The sequence below is a fragment of the Schizophyllum commune genome (assembly GCF_000143185.2).
Source record: "Schizophyllum commune H4-8 unplaced genomic scaffold SCHCOscaffold_1, whole genome shotgun sequence".
Taxonomy (NCBI): Eukaryota; Fungi; Basidiomycota; class Agaricomycetes; order Agaricales; family Schizophyllaceae; genus Schizophyllum; species Schizophyllum commune.
In genome coordinates, this window is record NW_026089538.1 from 3,640,465 (window position 1) to 3,661,851 (window position 21,387).

Here is a 21,387-nt window from a genome sequence, read left to right on the forward strand (position 1 = left end):
GGGTCGCGCGTTGCATCGCAAAGACGATGGGGGCAGGAAGGAAGATGCAGATCTGGCGCCTCCTGTTGAGCTCGTCAACGAAGCACGAGCCTGATGTGGACCTGTTCCGGAAATGTCAATAACCTGTCAATGTCATGATTACCTTTCCTCGCGTGGTCGTTCGTCCAGCAGGCGTCAAGATTCCGAGGCTGCATCCATTATTTCCATTACGCATCAGTAGAGAATAGCACTGTATCTATACAACCAATCAAGAATAGAGCACAAACGCACACTCAGAACATCCCTTCCCCGAAGCGCGGGACGCATCTTGGCTGGGGCCTGATGCAGTCCGGGTCGTCTGGGACTGGCGGACCTTGGTGATATCGGTCGGAATCCTTGAAGTCCTTTGGTCCTCCGGGACCACCGGGACCTTTGGGCCCGTTAGGATCGCTAGGCCCACCAGGCCCTCGAGGACCACCTGGACCCTTCCCGCGACCCATGAAGAAAGGCCAGGTCGGAAGGTAGCAGATCTCCTACGCGGTCGTCAGCAAGTTATCCGAGATGTTCAGCAGGGGATAACTCACCTCAAACGAGCACCCGGGCTTGCACTTTACCCACACGCTCCAGTCAAGCCAGTTCATCAAGCGCTGCGTCTCCGCGGCCCAGGACTTCTTGAGGGACCTGAGCTTAGCTTCGTCGATATCATCCTCATGGATCAGCTCCTCGTCGATACCAGCGAGCACTCCCTGCGCCCACATCCGGGTGACAGTACGGCAGATCTCCTTGGTCGTCTGCTCAATGCCATCGAGGATGAGCCGCTCCGAATCCGAGAGCGTCGCCAAAACAGCAGGGTTCGACGAGATATATGCCGTATGGGCCGTGCTGCACAGCTCGTACGCCGGCGCCGCCCACGACAGATCTGTCGATGCAATACTCGGCGGCACGACCGTCTTCAGCAAGTACGGCGTAAGCATGATGCGCGTGTGCGCCTGCGCCTCCTTCGCCCACCGGATGAGCGCGTTCTCATCGTCGGTGACGGTCTTGTTGAGGGCATACTCGAGAATTTCCAACCGGTCGGCGAAGCGGTTGACGATGACATGGATCAGCGTCCGCCAGTCGATGTCGCTGCGGGATGGCGCGGCCTTCAACTGCGCGTCTAAGACCTGCTCGTAAGTCTTCTTGTCCGCCTCGCTAATGCCCATGAGGCGGTGGTCCCAACGCTCCTTGCCGTATCGTGCGTCGACGAGGCTGGGGAAGGTTGCAGTGTCGTAGAAGGAGACAAGCCGCGAGACGTCGAGCTCGATACGCTGGTCCCCTGGGTAGAAATTACTCCACGATCCCGAGAGGACTGACTGAAAACCGGTGAATGCTGAGGCGAGCGCGGGTGCTCCGTGCGGAGGAGGGTAGCCAGAAAAATCAGGCCCGGCAATGTCGTGTTGGTGTGCGTGCGAGGTTGGTCCAGGAGGTCCACGGGGCATCTCCCGACCGCCAGCGAGGTTCAGGAAGGACACAACCTCGACGCCATCCGTGAAGTCGCAATACATAATCTCGCTGCAAACCCATCAGCACTCTGCCCACACACAGGCCCAACACCACTCACAAATCCATCTCCATCCTCACAAACCCATCGATATCATACTTCCTCCCCCACGTACACAGATCATCGATCCTCTGCCTCTCCCTTCGCATCGACCACGAGTCATTGAGCTGCCCCCAAGCAGTAAGGTCCTGCGTATCCAGCGACCCTCCGGGCATCTTCGCCGCGCTGCTCCCGTCGAAATAGAGCACGTTCAGCGGGCGGGTGGCCACCAGCGTGAGGTGCCAGCAGCCCGCGCCGCCGGGGCCGCGGCAGAACATGTACGAGTGCTCGGGGTCCATGGCGAGCCATTCGGGGACTTGGGGCACCTCGTTCTTGTACGTGCCGTGGTAGAGGAGAGTGCCAGGGCGGACGATGCCGGGGACGAGGTTGTGGCCTGGGGGAAGGGGGAGGGTTAGTGAATGATCGGTGATGCTGGCAAGGTGGACGCACCATTGCGCATTCGCGTGTTCGGCCAGTGCTGCAGCAGCGAGCCTACGGTCTCGAAGATGAGGTGCCCCGTCGCATTCTCGTTGGGTGTGGCTTCGAGGTCCCAATCTATGGCCGGAGGTGCACTGGTCGCGGGCGTATCAAGAGGCTCTTGCGTATCGAGCGCTGGGATCGAGCTGGCGATACCCAGCAAAGCCAGGGAGGCGACAAAAGCAGCCCTCATCTTCAACCAGAGGAGGGGGGTAGCGAGCAGCAGCGCCCCCGTGAAGGAGAAAGAAAAGAGAGTGCGCGGCTGCGCATGGTGACTGCGGTATCCGGTCTGGCGCGCGAACGGGGCAAGGGGGTGGCGAGCGGCGCTCGATCAATGGCAAGGCACAATTCTTTGAAACGGTATCCGATAAGATAAATTTGGAGGAAGTGTCATGGTGAGTCATACGGTAGCGCTGGCGTGAATACGACCAAGTGGAGGTCTATCGACATGGAGGGGGTGGACTGAAGGAGAGGCGAGATAGCAGTACGGTGGGGGGCAGATTGACTGTCGCTGCGCTACGCACTATGACAGTGATGCAGGAAAAGAGTATTGAAAAAGTCATTGAATTGCTTCCAGTTACATTAGACCCAGAGATGAAGAGCGCTGCACATAGAAGAATTTACGACGCACCCAGCTCCGCAAGGGTGGCATCGACCCTCTCGAGGCTGATAGACAGTCCGACCAGAGACATGATGTCGTGGTCTGGGAAGCAGCGTAAGCCAGAGGAATTGCGCCTGCGAACCATAACTCACCATGCTCCTCTTCACCACCCTCATCCATCCACTCTGCGAGCCTCCTTCTCAGAGGCTTCAAGATATTCGCCTCCAGGGCTCGGAGCGTATCCTTGTCGCGGATTCCGGTCTGTGTGCGATGAGTCGACAGGAAACTATATTACTACAGGGTGTTCGCACCTTATTCTCTACATCCCTATTCAGGAGCACATAGACCAAGCTCAAAATCTCCGTCAATCGCCTCGGCTCTACACTCTCCAAGAACTTCTCCTGCTCCACCCCCTCTAGCACATCTGGAGGATTCGTCCTTAGCACAGTACCGCCTAGCTCCTGCAGTGCCCTCCTCGAGGCGAACACATCCGCGTCTCCATTGTTGAGTCCATCCAGAAACGCCTCCTTCACCAACCCGATCGCCGCGACCATCATTTGTGGCAACCCTTCATCCGCTGTGAGCTCCTTCAGAATATCCAACCGCACATGCGAGGGCGCGGCGCGAAGCAGAAGAGATAAGATACGGAAGCTGATGTGCCGGGTGGTGGGGTCAGGGTGCATGCTTGCGACGGTGGGGAGGAGGGTTGAAAGAGGAAAGAGAAGGTCAGGTGAGAGGGTGACGGTAGGCTGGCTGAGAACGCGGAGGAGGAGGGCGAGGGATTCGTCGAGGGCGACATTGGTTTGAAGGGAGGTGAGTAGGGCAGGCATGGCGGAGGATAGGGTGGTAGCCGTCGGAGTTTCTGTCGAGTGGCTAGATAGAATGAGGGAGCCTATTGACGCGGTCGACGAGCTCGTCGAGCCGTTCAAGGCTTCGTGAGATGTCTATGTAATCAAATCAGCAGTGGAAACCCCATGGAAAGTATATACATACCCCTGCACTTCTGACTGCATTTGCGCCTTCTTCCCAGCCCTCAGGCAGAGGTCCGGACATACGAGCGAGCCGGGGGTATAGCTCGTTGAACGTACGCTGTGATAGCGCTGATTGTATACTTCCTGAGCATGACGACACTGCATCCTCCAATGCGCGCGACATCCTTCGCTGCATGAACGCTTCAGTTGTCAGTTGCTTTTGTAGGTGACGAGCGTACCTTCGCTTCGTCTGCTGCTGCGCGGTCAATATCAAGGCCGTCAATCCAGCGCGATGTGCTGCTGGCAAGCCTTGCAATTGCTGAAAGTACTTCCCTGCCATCTTCGCGTGCACAATTCATGCTCGCAAGGTTGACTACACGCGTGATTTCTTGAAGCAGGGGATCGATAGTCTCGGCGGCCGTCTTCCGTCGCAACTTCAGTCGTGGGATAGCTAGGCGGCGTTGTTAGCAGTGATCCCTCAAACAGATATTATGTCTACCTGCAGTGTACAAGTCAATGATTTGAACGAGACTCTTCGCAAGGCTACGCTGCGCATCCTCATCTGCATCGTCGTCGTACTGAGACGCGACATGTTCCAGTGCTTCCTGAAGCGCTATCACGACCTCTCGTGCAGGACTGTACTCGGCCATGAGCGCCAACAAATCCGCTGCGCCGACATTCTTGCTGGAAACTAGCGCAGACACTAAAGAAAGCGGCTCCTTCATCGATGTCGAACACGGACATCATGAGCAAAAATAAGAAGCTTACCAGTCTATCTTCATGTCCACCGGATACCACTCCACTATGCAGATCTTTCAGGGAAACACGCGGGTTCGCGTCAAGCGCTGAACCAGTGATTGAGGCGGTTAGAGCTTCGCTCAAAGCCTGAGCTTATGAGAAAGTTATTTGGGAGTGCAAGGGCGTGTATACCTGATCGTCTGATCCTTCAGGCACTTCAAGCAGTTCCCGCAACGTCTCGGTGGTCATAAATTGTGGCCTTCAAATGGGTGACGGTTTGAGAACAAGGTGCGGCACCCGGGCCGGGGAGTTCCCACGCATGGGGTTCGCGCGCGTCGATGGTTTGATTGCCGGACCCCCTTCTCCTTGTACTCCCACGTTGGCATCAACATCACACCTGAGCTTAACACTACCGCCGGCAAGCTATGTGAACGCATTCATGGACGGGGAGGCAGGCTCGCCCTCGTCAAGCTTTCAGGAGCCCGAACCGCCGTCGAGCTCGCTGCCTACGAGCAGCCAGTCGTTGGGCAGCGCGGGCGAGTTGAAATTGGTGGAATGCGCGGTCATGTGGGAAGGTGAGGAATGCACGTACTTCCCAGTTTCCCCTTCTGAATCGCGCGCGTAGATATGATTGACGAGGTCGACGAGCGTCACAGGGATATGATGTCTATCGAAGAATACAGTTGGCTTCGCTTCTACTACAACTCAACCAGTACGTCCGGGACACCTGTATAGTGCACGGAGTCTCATCTCGATCTTCAGGACAAGCGCAACAAGTCTTTTGTGCACTCCTGAGTCTGCCCAATACGTGGCACAGGATTGAGGAAGTCGAACATGAAGTAACACTTGATCCCGCCAAACCCCATAACACCGTCGCAGCAGCATTCAAGGACCTTGCGCGACCCCGGCCAATCGAACCTCCACACGAGCTCACCCTTAGCCAACTGAGCCAATTGAGCGAGAGTCAAGCGAGCCAACAAAGTCAAGATTGCCAGCCGAGCCAGCAGACCACGCAGCCAAGTCAACAAAGCCAGCTAAGTCAGTCGACTCAGCAGGACAGCACTCAACCCGTCAAGGACGAGCCCGTCGATACACCCCTCCCCCCACAACCGCAACCTAGCACCATCAGTCGGCGCCCCCTTGCTTCGTTGACCAATTTTGCCGCTGTTGCACCTAGCGTCAAGGACGAGGATTACGGCGACTCCGTCGATTGTTCATCTTTGGCCTTTGGCTTCAGATACACTGAGCGCAAAGTCAAGCTTGAGGCTCTCACTACTGAGCAGCTGAAGGATGTCTACAGGCAGATCCTTGGCAAGCGAAAGGTTCGCGGTGCTTTCAAGCTCACCAGGCCTTCACTCACCCTGCCTGCAGATCAAGACGCGGGAGCAGATGATCGACGACCTGGAGAAGACGTCGAGGCAGTCGACACTGCCTTTCACTTCCATTAAGAAGGAGGATGCCGAGCCCAGTACGCAAACCACGAAGCGCGTCACGCAGTTCGACAGGATGATGTTGCTAGTTGACAAATATGTTGAGGGTGAGTAGACACTTGGGCTGCGCGAGCGTTGCTCACCATCTCTTCGTCACTTTGCGTTAGATGTCCCCTGCATCAAGATTAAGCCAGAAGTCTACGAATTCTTCCGCCTCGTCAACGTACTGGCCTACAGGAGGTAACGCGTAGTCCAAAGGGGGTCCAATGCACTTGCTAACCGTCTGCTCAGGACCACCTACCCCGACTTCAGCTCCCCAGAAAGTCCGTTGCACGATTACACGGTCGTGAAGCAGACCACGTTCTGCCAAAGGGACCATCGTATATGGCCCTCGCGTGAGGAATTGGACCAGTACTACGACGCTCTGGTTCTCAAAGCGCGCGTAGAGGGCAAGCTGCCGTGGCCTGCCACGAAGGCATTGCGACCGCAACCGAAGGGCGGCAAGCCGAAGTTCTCCGCGAAGTTCTTGAAGCCGGAGGACAGCGAACAGTACCGCACTGCGGCGCAGTGCCACCTTGCCCTCGTGAAGGAGGCCATGGAGGGCGTCAAGTCGGAGCTCGATCGACTAAGTGCGAGTTCTGAGTGGCCGGACGACGAACCGCCGCGATTGATAGGTTTGAGGCGGTTCGAGCAAGGTGTGCGGCGCCACTTTGATGTTGCTGCATGTGACTGACAGACGGGGGAAGGATACATCCTCACCCGCGTACTATGGGCAGGCGCACAGGCCTTGGCGAAATCGAGAGTAGACAAGGACAAGACGCTCGCCGTCGAACTCTACGAATACGTCCTCAAGCAGGATCGCTGGTGCTTGGGCGACTCTGGTGCAATATATGCCGGGTACATCAAACTGTTGCTCGACGTAGCGGCGAAGGCGCCCAAAGGTGAAGTATGTTCTGTATGCGCTGAATCATTTCTGTGATGCCTGACTTGACTGGTCACAGGCTTGTACATTACGTGAGCGTGCCATAGCGGCAGTGGTTATAGCGCTCGATTGCCATGACGTTGGAATCAGTCATCGGCCTCGTCTTCATCGCCACCGCGTGACGCTGGCGAAGTCGATGGGGCATCTCGACGGCGTCTCAGCAGTCCCTCCGAGCATCAAGCCCGAGACCATCCACCTTGTGAAGCACGTGGCGGACGTCGAAGACAGTTGCGCTTCGCAGGGCCCCAAAGGTCGGGACGGTGTCCTACGCCTCTGGTCAAGCGCGGATATGGCCGACGAGCCAGCCAGCGCTCTTGAATGTGTCGCAAGACGCTACGAGGCCCAAGGCTATACGGTGTGAGTGCAGGATACGGTGTCTCCGTACGGCGGACTGACTTCCGTTCGCCATGCAGCATACGCAACAAGCAGATCCTCACATCCATCTTCGCCCTTCTGTTCTGGGATATCCTTTGGGATCAGGACGTTCCGGGCGCATTCGAGTACTGCTATCAAGACGGACCACTGGACCTGTATGAGCCAGGCGTCTTTCTACGCAGTCGAGAGCGGCAAATCTGCGCGCTGCTTGAGAGGATTGGGAACGACGATGGCGCGGTAATCGTCGACGAGACACTGCGTGGACCCGGAGATTTTTCCGCGAAGCCCATGACAGTGGGATGGGACCATGTCAACTTTGGTCTTGATGATCCGGCTACTCTCACGAAAGTTGTTCAGGTACGTGGGGGTTGATATGTCGTCGTTGACCGTACTAAGAAATCCCCCTCAGGAAATACCAGCAGGCGTGCTTGTCACTATTGGCACGCTGTTTTGCGAGGACTACGCTGCCAGGCGCGACTCAGCTCCCGATCTAGTCGTACACGACGACAACGACGGCGAAGTCAAGTTCGTGTATGTTACGGACGGGAAGGCCCTGACGCCCGCCCAGCAGGTGCGAGGGACGCCCTTGTTGAGTATAGGTACAAGGCTGACTCAACGCAGGTATGGCTTGATACGCTCTTGTCTGCGAGCGCGCAAGTCGTGTACTGCAAGGTAGTGGAAGAACCTCAATCTCCGCGCAGGCTGATCAAGAAGCGCAAGCGGCAAGCGTCAAAACCTCATGTGGCCGCAACCTCCGACGCAGAAGAGAATGAGGTGGCCCAGCCCGAACAAGCGTCTGACGTGGAGGGCTCGTATGAGTCCGGTCCAGCAGACTTAGCAGGACCAAGCTCGCAACTACGACGGACTAGTCGCCCTCGAGTTGCGAAGAGGCGACGGTCGGAAGAACATGAAGATATGTAAATGTTGCTTGTGTATCTGTTCCCTCGGATTGTTGTACACCGCTCTGCTCTCGGATACCCCTGCCATATATCTCTTAGTGTACGGTATCTGCCTATTTTTCCTTATCATCTTCGTATATCTTGATACCTTTCTCCTACCTTATTTCCTTACGTCCCTCTGTATCTAGCCTCACTTCCAACACGGCTGTTGCTCAACGCAGGGCTCTAGAACGTCCAGCATGGAAGGAGGCGTGCGCGCGGAAGTCACTAATTACCAAAAGCGGCTAGCGTGCCCCTGTCGCGTTACTGTTTGCGCGTATTTTCTCGGCCCAGTATTCGCCTGGCATTCGCACTCACGAAAAACGCTGTCGTCTTCGTGTCCTCGTCGTCGCCAACGTCCCCCACCCACATAAGCCATGGCCGAGGAAATCATTGCGGACTCCTACGTCGGTTTCGACTCCATTACGCAGCAGATTGAGCACAAGCTCTTGAAGCGCGGGTTCCAGTTCAATGTTATCCTCGTCGGTGCGTGGGGTGCATAAGAGGGTGAAGGAACGTACTGACAGGTTCTTTGCGATACAGGCCAGACCGGGTTGGGAAAGTCTACGCTCATTAACACCATTTTCGCGTCGCATTTGGTAGACTCGAAGGGACGCTTCACGTCTGACGAGCCCGTGCGCCAGACGACCGAAATCCAGGCAGTGTCGCATGGTACGTGCATAAAACGGAGTTTAAATGGAACAGACGCTGATACGACGCGTAGTCATTGTCGAGAATGGGGTCAAGCTGCGCCTTAACATCGTCGACACGCCTGGATACGGGGACCAGGTCAACAACGAGAACTGGTGCGTCACGTCTGTACTTCCCCAGCTTCTTCGCGTGCTCAAACACGTTATCTCTCAGCTGGGACCCGATTGTCAAGTACATCAAGGACCAGCACAGCGCGTACCTGCGCAAGGAGCTCACGGCCAAGCGCGACCGCTACATCCAAGACACCCGCATCCACTGCTGTCTCTACTTCATCAACCCGACCGGGCACTCGCTCCGCCCCATCGACGTGATTGTGATGAAGAAGCTCAGCGAGGTTGTCAATGTCGTCCCCGTCATCGCCAAGTCGGACAGCCTGACTATCGAGGAGCGCGAGAAGTTCAAGATCCAGGTGCGTGGATTATGTCTGCGCGTGAAGGAATAATAAGCTGATGAGCTTCATAGATCAGGGAAGAGCTCGTGTTCCACAACATCCGCTTGTACCCCTTCGACACCGAGGATGACGATGAGGAGGAGAAGCAGCTGAACGAGAGCATTAGGGTATGCTCACTCTCCCCACGCAGAGGTCTAGCCCTCTAACACCACATAGGACATCATTCCCTTCGCGATCGTTGGCTCCGAGCGCCCCGTTCTCGTTGACGGCAAGCCGGTGCGCGGACGTAAGAACCGCTGGGGTGTGGTCAATGTTGAGGACCCGACTCACTGCGAGTTCGTCCACTTGCGCAACTTCCTTACGAGGTAAGCGGTCACGGTTGTTGCACGTGAAACCCGCTCACTGTTCCGCAGGACCCACTTGCAGGACCTCATCGAGACGACGGCGAACATTCACTACGAGGCGTTCCGCTCGAAACAGCTCCTCGCGCTCAAGGATGCCAACCAGCGTCCCGCCGGCCAGTAGATGCGCATTCGTTGATATCGCTTTGCCTTTTGCCCTTGTTCCCGAGATGGATGGTGACAAAAAGTGATACCCTGGTCATGCTCGCGCGCCGTCCCTCGCTCACCTCGCTCTTTACGGATACTGTTTCTATTGGATACATAATACTTTTCGTGCTCTCTCCTTCCCGTGTTGTTGTTTTCTTGTCGGTGCCGTATCTCCGTTGGCAGTATTCATCCGGTACTTCAGATGTGGCCTTGGCGTCCCCCCGCGCGCCTGTCCTGTCAGCACCTGTAGGTCAAGCCGAATTTCCGAGGGACTTGTGCGTCCGCTGTCATTCGCCCTTTCCCTCCGATGGAGCAGATGAGCCTTGAGCCCGATGCAGGCCAAGGGCCGACGCGGCCAGACGGCTGACGCGGAACTTGTTCGTAATCCGGGGCGCCACCGTCAGGAGCCTTCATGAACAACCAAGTCCAGTCAGCTCTTCCTTCTCGTCGTGATGTTCGTTTGATTCGTTTCCTCGCTCTTCCCCCATCGCGCAACTCCTCCTCCGCGTCCATCTTGCTGTCTTTCGGCTCCAGGCGAGCAAGCTCATTCGGCGTACATGGGGAAACCTCCGGGCTTCGGGTCGCGCGTCTCGGGGTGGTATACGAAGGTCAGCGACTTCAACGTCGAGTCGCTTTTCTCGCGCAAGCGGGAACCGGGCCCTAAGCGCTCGGTGTATGTGAACCAGCCGCTGCCGGACGACTACCGGGATCACAAGGGGCGTATTAAGAAGGAGCACACATACGCGACGAACCAGGTCATCTCGTCTAAATACACCATCATCACCTTCTTGCCGCGCAATCTACTGGAGCAGTTTAGGAGGGTAGCCAATGTGTGCGTGCTCGAACGTTGGCGCTATGTGCGGGATGCTGACCACCACGCAGCTTCTTCCTGGCTATCGCCATTCTCCAGTTCTTCTCCATCTTCTCAACCATCTCCCCCGGTCTTGTCATCCTCCCCCTGCTCATCGTGCTCGGCATCACCGCGGTCAAGGACGGATACGAAGATGTGAAGCGCCACCAGTCCGATCGGCAGGTCAACCACTCACCCGTGCTCATGCTCGATGACGCAGAGTGGGAGAACCCGAACGCAATGCAAGCGAAGGAGAGCTCGCTCGTCCATAGCCTGCCAAGCTTTTCCTCCCTCTTTCGCCTCCCACGCTGGACGAAGCCGCTGTCGTCCGATCCCGAGGAGGATGAGAAGGCGCCGCCACCTGCCCCTTCCCGCCGCGACTCGCTGCGCTCTATATTCAGCCGCACCCAGGGCCGAGCGTCACACTGGGTTGAGGGCGTATGGGAAGATATCCGCGTTGGTGACTTTGTCCTCATCCGCGACAACGAAGCCGTCCCCGCCGACGTGCTCATCTGCGCCACCTCCGAGGACGAGAACGTAGCCTACGTTGAGACGAAGAATCTGGACGGCGAGACAAATCTCAAGTCTCGCCACGCCGTGCCCTCACTCACGCACCTGCGCACTGCTGAAGACTGCATCAGCAAGGCGAATAGCTTCCGCGTCGACTGCGATCGTCCGGAGACGAACATGTATCGCTTCAACGCTGCTGTCGTAACCGAGAGCGGGACCACTGCGGTCGATCTGCAGATGACTCTGCTGCGTGGCACGGTCTTGCGAAATACACGATGGGTCATCGGCTTGGTGGTCTTCACTGGCGAGGACACGAAGATCGTACTGAACTCGGGCGGCACGCCGAGTAAGCGGTCAAAGGTCGAGCGTCAGATGAACCCGCAGGTCCTGATGAACTTGGCCCTGCTCGCCGCCATGGCCGTCGCGTGTGCAATCGCGGACGCGCTCATTGAGCAGGACCTGTATCCGAAGGGCGCGCCTTGGCTTTACGGTGCCAACAAGAGCGACGATAATCCCAGGATCAATGGGCTAATCACTTGGGCGTTCGCGTTGATCACGTATGTTCAACTCTGACTACTCCACAACGATTCTTTAACGCCTTTTTCTAGGTTCCAGAACATCGTACCGATTTCGCTGTACATCTCCATCGAGTTCGTTCGCACATGTCAGGCCGCCTTCATCTACTTTGATGCCGAAATGGTCTACAAGAAGACCGGTCAAGCGACGCTAGCGCGCAGTTGGAACCTATCCGACGACCTTGGCCAGATCCAGTACATCTTCTCGGACAAGACCGGTACTCTGACGCAGGTTTGTAGCTTCATCATACGGACATTTGCATGTGCTTACTAGCTTTCAGAACTCTATGATCTTCCGGCAATGCTCGATAGGCGGCAAGGCATACTACGGGGATCCTGACCCAGACGCCGATGAAGAGGAAGAGGTGACGTCTGCACCGCCGGCGACCGATGGCGAGGAGAAGCAGGCCACCTCGTCGGAGAAGCATGACCAGCGGCCTAACAGCGGCGGTTCCTCCACCATGTCGCCGGCGTCCCATACGGACGAGGACCTCAAGGTCCCGAATCCGGCCAAGGCTCCCGGAGTCAAGCTCGCCGGCAACGTCCTTCACCACTTCCGTGATGAAGAGCTTGCCCGCGACTTGCATTCTGCCGTCGATTCGGAGAAGGATCCAATTCACGCTCGCGCATTGAATGGCTTCTTCTCCGTCTTGGCGCTCTGCCACACTGTCCTCACCGCTACCGACCCGGAGACTGGCGCCATCGAGTACAAGGCACAGTCTCCCGATGAAGCCGCACTTGTCCAGGCCGCAGCCGATATGGGATACATATTCCGCGGCCGCGACAAGGAGATTCTGTCGCTGCAGACCCCGTTCAGCGATGAGTACGAGCGCTACGAGCTTCTGAATATCCTTGAGTTCACCAGTGCTCGGAAGCGTATGAGTGTTGTTGTGCGGAAGCTGGACGAGGAGGACCATCGGCTGCTTTTGTTGACGAAGGGCGCGGACAACATCATCTTCGATCGTCTGAAGCCAGGGAACGACGAGCTCAAGAAGCAGACGGAGAAACATCTGGACGAGTTTGCGAGTCATGGGCTGCGGACGCTGACCTTGGCGTACAAGATCCTGCGAGGTACTATTGCATAGTGATCTGATCCGCGTATTTTCTGACTACGGTCCACAGAGGACGAGTACGAAGCTTGGAGCGAACTGTACAACGAAGCTACCGCCTCCCTCGATGACCGCGAAGAGAAGACCGAGGCCGCCTGCGAGAAGCTCGAGCGCGACCTTCGCCTCCTCGGCGCCACTGCCATCGAGGACAAGCTCCAGGACGGCGTCCCCGAGTGCATCGCTGACCTTAAGCTCGCGGGGATCAAGATCTGGGTCGCCACGGGCGACAAGCTCGAGACCGCGATCGCCATCGGGCACAGCACGAACCTCATCTCGCCCGAGTCAAACATCATCATCGTGCGCGGGAGCAGCGGGGACGGCAGCCGGCCAGTGCACCAGCAGATGATTGCGGCGGTTGAGGAGTTCTTCCCGGATAGTGGGGTCTTGGACGAGTTCGAGGAGTTCCGTGAGTTCAGGCAGGCAAGGGAGAAGGAGGGGACGGCGCCGCATCCGCTGCACCGTGTCAATACTGGGGTGTCGAGCATCGTTGGTCCGGATAACGGCGAGAGACCTGGCGGATTTGTGCTGGTAATCGATGGCTCTGCGCTCACTGATGTACCTCTCCATGTTCTCTCTCCTGCGACGGGACTTTGCTGACCCTCCGTCAGGCCTTCGCGGATGACTCAAACAAGACTCTGCTCTTACGCCTGGCCATGCAATGCGAAGGCGTCATTTGCTGTCGCGTCTCGCCTTTGCAGAAAGCGCTCGTGGTCAAGATGGTCAAGAATGGACTGCACACGATGACGCTTGCCATCGGCGACGGCGCCAACGACGTGTCTATGATTCAGGCCGCGGACGTTGGTGTGGGCATTTCCGGCGAGGAGGGCTTGCAGGCTGTCAACTCGGCCGACTATGCGATCGCGCAGTTCCGCTTCCTCAAGCGGTTGTTGCTCGTTCATGGTCATTGGTCGTATGCACGAAATGGGAATATGTGAGTCGACGGGAAGGTGTTTCGTAAGACTTGGATTACTGACGCGCTCGTCAGGATCGTCAACTTCTTCTACAAGAATATTATCTGTATCGGCGTGCTGTGGTGGTATCAGATCTATTGTGGCTGGAGTTCGGCATAGTAAGTTCGGGATGCTCTCATGACCCTCTGCGTCTAACAATGCTGCACAGTGCTTTTGAATACACATATCTGCTGTGGTGGAACGCGTTCTTCACAATCGGTGCGTCTGAGGAGTCCGCTGTCGTACATGCCCGCGCTGACGAGGTCACAGCTCCTGTCATCGCGATCGGATTGTTCGATCGTATAGCAGACGACCATGTCATGATGGCCCTCCCCGAACTGTACCGACATGGTCGAGAAGGCAAATGGTTCAACCACCCGCTGTTCTTCATCTACATGTTCGAGGGAGTCTTGCAGGTGCGTCTATGCTCCTATTGCCGGTCCCTCTCGTCTGACCATACTTCAGTCCGTCATCATATTCTTCTTCATCTACTATGCGTACGGGAAGTCGCCTACCGCGCGTTCTGACGGGTGGGCAAACTTCCAATACGAGTTCACAACGGTAAGCTTCTTGCAAATCTACTGTGCAGCGGATTGCTCATGAGTAAATCAGACTATGGCCGTGGCCGCTGTCATGGTGGCCAATCTCTACAACGGTTTGAACACCAAAGTGTGGACTGGTTGGGTGTTCTTCGCTGTCCTGATAGGCATTGTTCTGGTCTGGGGCTATACTGTAAGTATTATGCCCTTCCAGTTTCACGACAACCTGCTCAACTAAGAAACAGGCAATCTACACCACGATCGCGCCCGGCTGGTTCTACACGCCCGTCTACGGCAACTACAGGTTCCTCTTCGAGTCGCCGTACTTCTGGTTCGGAGTCCTTCTTACCACCCTACTCTGCCTTCTTCCTCGCTACATCTACCAAGCCGTCAAGTTCGGATACTTCCCCGACGACTTCGACATCGTGCAGTACATGCAGAAGGTCGACCCCAACCGGAATTACGAAGACTGTCGGCAGCCGCCTAGTCATCTCGCACACCTTCGGCGGACTACCTCCCGTGCATCCCAGGCATCGAGGGCCGGGAGTGTCGCGTCGGCTGTTCGGCCACCGATGGACCCCCGGGTCAGCAGTCGCACGGACATGGCGACTGGCATGCGCTCTGTCCATCGCGGTTTCGACTTCGCTACGGAGGAGAACGGGGTGGCGATGCGGCGCATACAGACCAATCTGTCCGAGCATCGGGCGGCGAGCCGCCACCATCTCCCTCGACTGCACAAACCCAACCGGGACTCGACCCTTTCGCAAGTCTTCTCACTTCGTGGAAGGTTCAGGAAACGGCCGACGTCGGGGGACAAGACGGAGACTTCATGATGACCTGCTCCCGCGAGGGGCTTACGCCCATGACTTGGATCGGATTGGATTGCCTTTGATTATGGACCCACGACCAGCTTAGATCCGCTGCTGCTCCTGTACGCATACGATACGACACTGCCACACGCTGTCCCCAGCATCCCTCGATCTTGCCTCGCATGCTTTCTCGTTGTCTGCTCCATCTGTATTACTATCGGTCCAAGGGACTCTTGCCTTATGTTACGACTCTGTTATTGCTTTATCACCTACTTGCGTTATTAGGGTTAACGCGCCACCTATTATTCGATCTCGCTTTGTGCACGATATTAGTATCACGACCTGACTGCTCGAGATGCAAATTGGCTCCTTCGACTTCGTTACCTCCGGCGTCGAGCGGGACGGGTGGACATGAATGGCTCGGACTTCTGTATCTCGGTGCATGAGTTGCTCCTGGTCTCGGTCGTTACATTGAGATAGCAGAGGTCAAAGATGTTAATGCACGTCTGATACACGGAAAACCCAATGGTGATCTTCAACGCAAGCGTCGAAATATCTACTCAAGGCCCTCGCCAGCTTGGACCCCCGCTTCCAGTAATATGGATGGTTAGGACTAATGCACACAAGTCCACTCGACTTCAGGCCTTCGGCCTTCCTGAAGAGGTCAAGATACGCCTCCTGATCGTAAGAGAACTTCTCCCCGCAGGAGGTAGCATAATACACTGCGAGGTGCGTCAACGCGCCAATGCGGAGCGACCGCAAAAGGTTCGTCAGCCAGGCCTCGTTGTGGTGTATGGACAACGTCTCCAATTGCTGGACTTTTATCTCGGGAAATTTACGCCCGCTGTCGTCGCCCAGGACGTGCCAGAAGTGCACCTCCCTGAGGCTGTGAGCGTTGTAGAAGATGAGCCAGCAGTCAAGGAGGTTGACTGGCATCAGAACGTTGATGTGCTCCGAGCGAGCACCCTGCCACTTGGGGTCGCGAGCGATGCCTTTTTCCGGGAGGACGGGGAGCATATCGCGGGTGTATATGTTGAAGGCTGCCTTGGACTGCTTGGCAGCACTCGTCGCGTATGTCCTTCCGCCCGGTGCTAGCGTCTTCGTGTGCAAGGGAGCCGGAGCTGGCGATGCTACAGGCTGAGGAAGGTAGGGAGATACAGAAGTGCCTTGCGCAGGTGCGACGAAGGGACCTTCCCCAGGCATCGCCGCATGGTATAAAGGCGGAGGTACGAGGTACGGAGTGCTGCCAGCGATCGGTGTGTCGACATGGAGTCGTACATGGCCACCCAGAGCTGGTGTCGACAGCCGAGGAGGCCGATACACTGGACTACCCACGGGTGTCCCACCCTGCGAGATGGTGCCGATAGAGGGAGTGGGGGACAGATAGAGTATCTGACCTGGAGGTGAGCGGAAAGTGACATTGCGTTTGTCCGGGTTCGGTTTGTGCTTGCGCGTGAACCGTCCGCTGCCGGGAGATGCTCTTGAAAGGGCTTCTTCACAGTGCGCTCTTCTGCGAGCCTTCATCTCGTGGAGCTGTCGGTTATATTCGTGTGCATCTTCCATGATCCTGTTGCGCCGTAAGTACAGTGCGAAGAGACGAATTCCCCAACCCACGCCGTTTGTCAATATGGGGTGGGATTGACTGGCTGGCCCTGCGATCGTCGGGGCGACGGCTGATGATGGCTGTGAATAGGCTGCAAGCTGCTTATAACGTGTAATAGTGCGGGAATGTGGGCGTCCAGCACAGGCCTGCGGCCCCAGCCCTACTCCGGGGGCCAGCACGTTGACAGATCAGATAGCTTTGTGGGTGCGTTTTGAGTTCCAGAGCGTCATGTGTCGTCAGTTCATCAAGCCCGTGGACTCGCAAAGGAAGTGCAGAGAGTGCAGCATTCTGAGGATACACGAAACGACGCGAATAGATACAAATCAGGGTATACCACTTACAGTCCTCGACAAACCTTCTACATTCCCTCATCGACGCACGTCCTAAAGTCCTTCACATTCGCGTACGCCTCCACGATCTCCTGATCCAGCTTCTCCCATTTCCTCAGCCGCTTCATACTCTTCGGGTCCAGGTCAATCACCGTCACCCGCGACGGGTCGACCGGCGCGGGCTGCTGCTCCCCGCCCAGCAAATCCATGCGCACGATGATTGAGCAGTCCTTGAACGTCGCAGAGAGCAGGTAGGCGAGGAGATAGAACCGCAAATCTTCCGGGACCGGTGCGGCGTGGTCGATCTGGATGAAGGGGGAGAGGTAGGTATCGAGGAAGGAGCTCCAGTCGTCGATTGTCGGCTCGGGCTCCTGGAGATATTGCGAGCTCACGCCCAAGGGCGAGGTTGGCGGATCTGTTGGACGGCGACGGAAGTCTGAAGGCATAGAAGGGGTACGCATTCCAGGTGACATGGGACTCGAGGGAGACAGCGGCGTTGAGGGTTCGGGATGCGGGTATGAGCCTGGCATGGAGATACTGTAGTCTTCTTCATCTTCGGGCGGGACGAAGAATTGCGCGAACTGTGTTCGGTACGCGGGTGCCATCATCTCCGTGTACTGCCAAAGTCGCGAGAGGCCCTCGATGTCGAGTACGTCGAGGGTGCGCTGGAGCTTGGACAGGGTCCTAAGGACCGGCGTCTCGGTTAGCAGCGGCAGAATGGCGTCGGCAAATGCCTCGCGGGCGTCTCCGTGCGCGCCAGGTGCGAAGATTTTGTCTTGCTGGACGGACGATAAGTATCGCGCACCTAAACTGAAAGCGGTGGAAGGGCGAACCTCGTTAGGGCGAATCGTCTTCCCATGTACAAAAATCTTGAGGTTGTTGACGGTAGCGTTGCTCTCAACCCACGCGTCCCACAGGGTGAGGATCGCATGCCGTACGCGCGCCTTATTCCCCGAGAACAAGTCGAGGGGGCAGTAGCCATTCGAGACCTTCTCCCCTTGCATGCGCTTCATATGCGCGTGCATGCAGAATCGGCAGGTCCGCGTCTTGATCCCCCTCGTTGCCTCAGATAGATGCTTTGGGGATGGCAAGAACGCCCACTTTGGCTGTATGCTCATCGTCAGTTCCGTGGCACACGTAATCAACCTCTCAGCGCACCTTGATCTCGACCGCAATCGTGTCTCCGCCGACAAGGTCCGTAGCGAGCACGCCCTTGCGGCGCGTCACGTCGATCTGGTCCTTCGCCCGGCGCTCAGGCGGGCGCTCGCCGTCCTTCAGATCCCTCAAACGCTGCAACCACCCGCGCTCGACGCGCACGCTCTCCATCCTCGGCAGGTGAACCTTCGGGATCAAGCGCTCCATGCAGCGCGCTTGATACTCGATCATCGGATCGTCTGGCTCCTCGAGCTCTTCCGCGGTGATGATAGCGGGGGAGGTGGGGTCCTGCGGGGTTATGGGCGCAGGTTCCTCCTGGATGACGGCGTCCTGGATAGAGGACGCGCGATGCAGCATGGGCGCGGGGCATTTGCGCAGGCGGAGGACGGTGCCGTCGAATTGAGGATTGGAGGGGCCGGCGTAGGAAAAGACGATTGTGGCGCCGCCTTCAGATACGTACTTCCAGTCGCTGGGGGAGGTGACGGTCACGTCTGCCTTGCAGGGGATCGCGGAGGGGGGCTTGTCGGACGTGAAGGGAGCAGCCATGGTGAGGGATTGGGGGATGGGGGGAAGACAGCAGCGCTCAAGCAAGTTGTAGTGGACCCGAAACAGCGGATCATTCTGGGTAGCTGTGCTAGGGGTGATTCTTATGCAGAGCGCTGAGGACCACGATGAGCAGCGCAGGAGCTGTGGATTGACTGCAGAGTACAAGAGCAACGACGAGATGAAGCCAAGAAGAAACAATTGATCGCAGCCGACGGACATCAGCGACGCGCAGAAAGTGGCTTGGCGGAACTTCATCACCAACTATCACCACGACTTTCGCGTCGTGCTCGTCTCGCTTTCTTCTTGCTTCTGACTGGCTTGTCTCTTAACCTGGATCATCCCTAAACTCTCGCGACCTCCCCGTGAGGTCCATAATATTCCTCTGAACGCCCTATCTCGCCACTAGCCACCGAGGACGTCCGCAGCCACCCAACCCTCACCACCATGTCCGCGCTCCCAGACGACCCCGAAGATAGCCCCATGCGCGTAGACAAGGGCAAGGCCCGCGCCGCCTTGCCCTCTGAACGCACCCCTCTCCTCCGCGACGCCCACACCCCCTCCTCATCCGAAGACTACCCCGAACTCGAGCAGGCATACCCCCGGAGACCACCCTGGCGCCACATCCTCTCCCGCTTCGCCTACTTTCTCGGCCTCACGCTCCTCTTCTTCGGCCTCGCCCTCGCGATCCTTGCTGCGGTCGCTTGGTCGTATGCGGCGCGCGCACAGCGCGTGTCGCCCGATGACGTGCAGCGTGCGCTCGTGTTCCGGGGGCCGCATAGGGTAGACGTGCTCAACGTGACAGACGCGGGGGCGATATATGTGGACGTCGAGCTCGATGTGGGTGTGGATGCGGGTACTGTGATGGATGTGAACAGCGATCGCGACGACAACGTCCTCGACCGCGCCTGGAAATCTCTGGGTCGCTGGGGCGTCAAACGCCTCGATAGGGTATCTGTAGACCTTGGCGCCCTCCGCCTAGTAGATGGGGATACTCTCCTTGCCTCCCTCAGCATTCCCCCCATCGAACTCCCCCTTACCACGAACCCGCCGCGCGGGACATCGTGGCTAACGACCATGACGACACACGTGCTCCTCCACCCTACGAACCGAACAATGGACCTCGTGCACTTCGCCCGCAAGTCCTGGAAAGATGGATACATCAACTTGCGCGTCGACGTCGATCGTGTGCGCGTATCGGGCGGTGCGCTTGGGGACAGCAGCTGGCGGCGACGCATCAGCCAGGAGCTGCACGACGTCTCCGCGGACGTCAAGGTCGAAGGTGCGCTCGTCAGTGCGGCGCTTGCGGAGCATTGGACTGAGGCGCTCGTTCAGTTCCCGCTGTTCCTGGCCTCCCAAATCCCGGCCACCATTTTCCGCCTGTTTCTCAGTTGATCACGCTCAAGGACTTTAGGGTCGCCTCCTCGAGGGCGGGGCTGCTGCTTTCTGCAGAGGCGACGATTGTGGACCCAGCACCGGACACGTTCAATATTACTACGCCTGAGCTTCCGTTTTTTGTTTCGCTACCGACATCGGATGGTCCTCCCTTCCAGATTGCCTCGATATCGACTGCGCCATTTACCCTCACGCATCCGAATATAACGCTGCATATCTCTGGCCAGGTCCTTCCGCTCACACCCAACGCAACTCATGGCGTGCTCTCCGACTTCATCAGCCGCTATCTTTCCGCTCAGCCTAATCCCATCTTGCTGTCCACGCCATACCTGCTGAACTACACTCTGGACGCCGTCTTTCCTGCGCCCAGTCCTCGCCCGCGCGTACTGCGCGACGTCACTATCCGAGACATGCACATTAAACCGGTCGGGACGACGTTTTATGCCAGTGGCACGGTTTACGCGCGCGTTGTCCTGCCCCGGGGCATGGATATTGACCTGAATGTGTCGCGCGTATTACCGGACGTCATTGTCTTCGATGGCGAGGTCCCGGACGATGTCGACCCAGAGCACGGACTGCCTGACCCACTCCCGGAGCGCGCGTTTGGGCGGCTGCAGCCGGAGGAATGGATTCCTGCGGACAGCGTACCGGATGACCACGAAGGCGACGAGGGTAGCGCGCTCGCGGTGCGCGCAGACATTGTCGATGTGCCGCTCGAAGTGCTGCCCGGTAGGCAGAAGGAGTTTAGCAACTTTGTGAGCAAGGTTATCTTTGGTCACGATGGGGCGACGGCTGGCATCCTCGGTACCACTGCTGTCGGGGTGTCTGTCCGTGGGCTGCCAGTCCTGGACGATGGGAAACCGAGCGAGATGGACCTCCGCGGACTTCCGTTCAAGGGGAACGTGAAGGTGGGCAAGAAGTGAGGAGCAGGAGAGACGGATTCATGTGAGTAAGTAGGAGACAGATCTACTAGACGGAGCGACGATGTAACACTGTACCATAGACCGCGCATTATTGTTCACCATGTCTGCCAGAGTCAGCGCTCGCCACCTTGTCTGCAGGAAGAAGAGCTCTCCCGCGAAGGCCCGAAACAGCCCGAAACGGGGCGATTTACGCTCTATGACGGACAGGAGCCCGGGCAAATCGGGCAACAGCGATGGTCTCGCACGATCGAGGCGAGGGGCATTTCCCTTTTAGGAAGTCCTTGTTGCCCCGAAAAGGCGAAATTGCCGTCAGCGGAGGCAAAGATCCCCAATCGTCGATCACGAAAGTCAACCTGTCTAACCAATGACATTTCAGT

The 21,387-nt window shown here is 57.4% G+C and overlaps 8 protein-coding genes across 8 annotated transcripts; 4 read left to right on the top strand and 4 right to left on the bottom strand.

Annotated features, from left to right (window-relative positions):
- Positions 1–180: 180 nt before the first annotated feature.
- SCHCODRAFT_02608211 (uncharacterized protein) lies at positions 181–2,363 on the bottom strand. The gene is made up of 4 exons (XM_050344301.1): positions 2,009–2,363; positions 1,580–1,952; positions 564–1,530; positions 181–512 (listed from the first exon to the last, which is right to left on the bottom strand). Exons 1-4 carry the CDS (start codon positions 2,226–2,228, stop codon positions 273–275), a joined length of 1,800 nt encoding a protein of 599 aa, XP_050203123.1. The 5' UTR covers positions 2,229–2,363; the 3' UTR covers positions 181–272.
- A 26-nt stretch (positions 2,364–2,389) lies between these two features.
- Positions 2,390–4,278, bottom strand: SCHCODRAFT_073984 (uncharacterized protein). Its single transcript, XM_003034800.1, has 6 exons — positions 4,107–4,278; positions 3,847–4,058; positions 3,630–3,797; positions 2,948–3,580; positions 2,789–2,897; positions 2,390–2,738 (listed from the first exon to the last, which is right to left on the bottom strand). The coding sequence occupies exons 1-6, from the start codon at positions 4,255–4,257 to the stop codon at positions 2,656–2,658; spliced, it is 1,356 nt and encodes a 451-aa protein (XP_003034846.1). The 5' UTR covers positions 4,258–4,278; the 3' UTR covers positions 2,390–2,655.
- Positions 4,279–4,664: 386 nt separating this feature from the next.
- Positions 4,665–8,266, top strand: SCHCODRAFT_02526758 (uncharacterized protein; the record flags this gene model as incomplete). The annotated part of the gene is made up of 11 exons (XM_050343517.1): positions 4,665–4,920; positions 4,971–5,057; positions 5,108–5,667; positions 5,717–5,882; positions 5,943–6,015; positions 6,067–6,470; positions 6,522–6,721; positions 6,777–7,114; positions 7,171–7,489; positions 7,542–7,703; positions 7,754–8,266. The coding sequence occupies 11 exons, from the start codon at positions 4,665–4,667 to the stop codon at positions 8,051–8,053; spliced, it is 2,865 nt and encodes a 954-aa protein (XP_050203124.1). The 3' UTR covers positions 8,054–8,266.
- Positions 8,267–8,373: 107 nt separating this feature from the next.
- Positions 8,374–10,005, top strand: SCHCODRAFT_02608223 (cell division/GTP binding protein). Its single transcript, XM_003035639.2, has 7 exons — positions 8,374–8,556; positions 8,614–8,742; positions 8,795–8,876; positions 8,935–9,190; positions 9,244–9,339; positions 9,389–9,537; positions 9,586–10,005. Exons 1-7 carry the CDS (start codon positions 8,448–8,450, stop codon positions 9,695–9,697), a joined length of 933 nt encoding a protein of 310 aa, XP_003035685.1. The 5' UTR covers positions 8,374–8,447; the 3' UTR covers positions 9,698–10,005.
- A 272-nt stretch (positions 10,006–10,277) lies between these two features.
- SCHCODRAFT_02710803 (phospholipid-translocating P-type ATPase) lies at positions 10,278–15,533 on the top strand (the record flags this gene model as incomplete). Its single annotated transcript, XM_003035638.2, has 12 exons — positions 10,278–10,552; positions 10,603–11,637; positions 11,689–11,887; positions 11,937–12,726; positions 12,778–13,319; positions 13,373–13,695; positions 13,750–13,833; positions 13,884–13,933; positions 13,985–14,130; positions 14,180–14,275; positions 14,327–14,446; positions 14,499–15,533. The coding sequence occupies 12 exons, from the start codon at positions 10,278–10,280 to the stop codon at positions 15,084–15,086; spliced, it is 4,248 nt and encodes a 1,415-aa protein (XP_003035684.1). The 3' UTR covers positions 15,087–15,533.
- A 24-nt stretch (positions 15,534–15,557) lies between these two features.
- SCHCODRAFT_02563352 (uncharacterized protein) lies at positions 15,558–16,586 on the bottom strand (the record flags this gene model as incomplete). The annotated part of the gene is made up of 1 exon (XM_050343777.1): positions 15,558–16,586. One exon carries the CDS (start codon positions 16,584–16,586, stop codon positions 15,558–15,560), a length of 1,029 nt encoding a protein of 342 aa, XP_050203125.1.
- Positions 16,587–16,899: 313 nt separating this feature from the next.
- Positions 16,900–19,150, bottom strand: SCHCODRAFT_02608225 (uncharacterized protein). The gene is made up of 3 exons (XM_050344302.1): positions 18,153–19,150; positions 17,828–18,100; positions 16,900–17,773 (listed from the first exon to the last, which is right to left on the bottom strand). The coding sequence occupies exons 1-3, from the start codon at positions 18,693–18,695 to the stop codon at positions 17,024–17,026; spliced, it is 1,566 nt and encodes a 521-aa protein (XP_050203126.1). The 5' UTR covers positions 18,696–19,150; the 3' UTR covers positions 16,900–17,023.
- On the top strand, positions 18,998–21,129 carry SCHCODRAFT_02608228 (uncharacterized protein). Its single transcript, XM_003035637.2, has 2 exons — positions 18,998–19,974; positions 20,028–21,129. Exons 1-2 carry the CDS (start codon positions 19,140–19,142, stop codon positions 21,008–21,010), a joined length of 1,818 nt encoding a protein of 605 aa, XP_003035683.1. The 5' UTR covers positions 18,998–19,139; the 3' UTR covers positions 21,011–21,129.
- Positions 21,130–21,387: the final 258 nt, after the last annotated feature.

What these genes read in the sequence shown, in the direction of transcription:
- SCHCODRAFT_02608211 (XM_050344301.1), bottom strand. Translation starts at nt 2,228, where the DNA reads ATGAGGGCTGCTTTTGTCGCCTCCCTGGCTTTGCTGGGTATCGCCAGC. An exon ending in GAACACGCGAATGCGCAATG is followed by an intron (nt 1,953 to 2,008) that starts GTGCGTCCACCT and finishes CCCTTCCCCCAG; the next exon opens with GCCACAACCTCGTCCCCGGC. An exon ending in AGCCCGGGTGCTCGTTTGAG is followed by an intron (nt 513 to 563) that starts GTGAGTTATCCC and finishes ACGACCGCGTAG; the next exon opens with GAGATCTGCTACCTTCCGAC.
- SCHCODRAFT_073984 (XM_003034800.1), bottom strand. Translation starts at nt 4,257, where the DNA reads ATGGCCGAGTACAGTCCTGCACGAGAGGTCGTGATAGCGCTTCAGGAA. An exon ending in ATGCAGTCAGAAGTGCAGGG is followed by an intron (nt 3,581 to 3,629) that starts GTATGTATATAC and finishes TTGATTACATAG; the next exon opens with ACATCTCACGAAGCCTTGAA. An exon ending in ATAGGGATGTAGAGAATAAG is followed by an intron (nt 2,898 to 2,947) that starts GTGCGAACACCC and finishes CATCGCACACAG; the next exon opens with ACCGGAATCCGCGACAAGGA.
- SCHCODRAFT_02608223 (XM_003035639.2), top strand. Translation starts at nt 8,448, where the DNA reads ATGGCCGAGGAAATCATTGCGGACTCCTACGTCGGTTTCGACTCCATT. An exon ending in GTTCAATGTTATCCTCGTCG is followed by an intron (nt 8,557 to 8,613) that starts GTGCGTGGGGTG and finishes TTTGCGATACAG; the next exon opens with GCCAGACCGGGTTGGGAAAG. An exon ending in AGCTGAACGAGAGCATTAGG is followed by an intron (nt 9,340 to 9,388) that starts GTATGCTCACTC and finishes AACACCACATAG; the next exon opens with GACATCATTCCCTTCGCGAT.
- SCHCODRAFT_02608225 (XM_050344302.1), bottom strand. Translation starts at nt 18,695, where the DNA reads ATGGCTGCTCCCTTCACGTCCGACAAGCCCCCCTCCGCGATCCCCTGC. An exon ending in CGATTGCGGTCGAGATCAAG is followed by an intron (nt 18,101 to 18,152) that starts GTGCGCTGAGAG and finishes ATGAGCATACAG; the next exon opens with CCAAAGTGGGCGTTCTTGCC. An exon ending in AGACGATTCGCCCTAACGAG is followed by an intron (nt 17,774 to 17,827) that starts GTTCGCCCTTCC and finishes TCGTCCGTCCAG; the next exon opens with CAAGACAAAATCTTCGCACC.
- SCHCODRAFT_02608228 (XM_003035637.2), top strand. Translation starts at nt 19,140, where the DNA reads ATGTCCGCGCTCCCAGACGACCCCGAAGATAGCCCCATGCGCGTAGAC. An exon ending in CGCGGACGTCAAGGTCGAAG is followed by an intron (nt 19,975 to 20,027) that starts GTGCGCTCGTCA and finishes GCGCTCGTTCAG; the next exon opens with TTCCCGCTGTTCCTGGCCTC.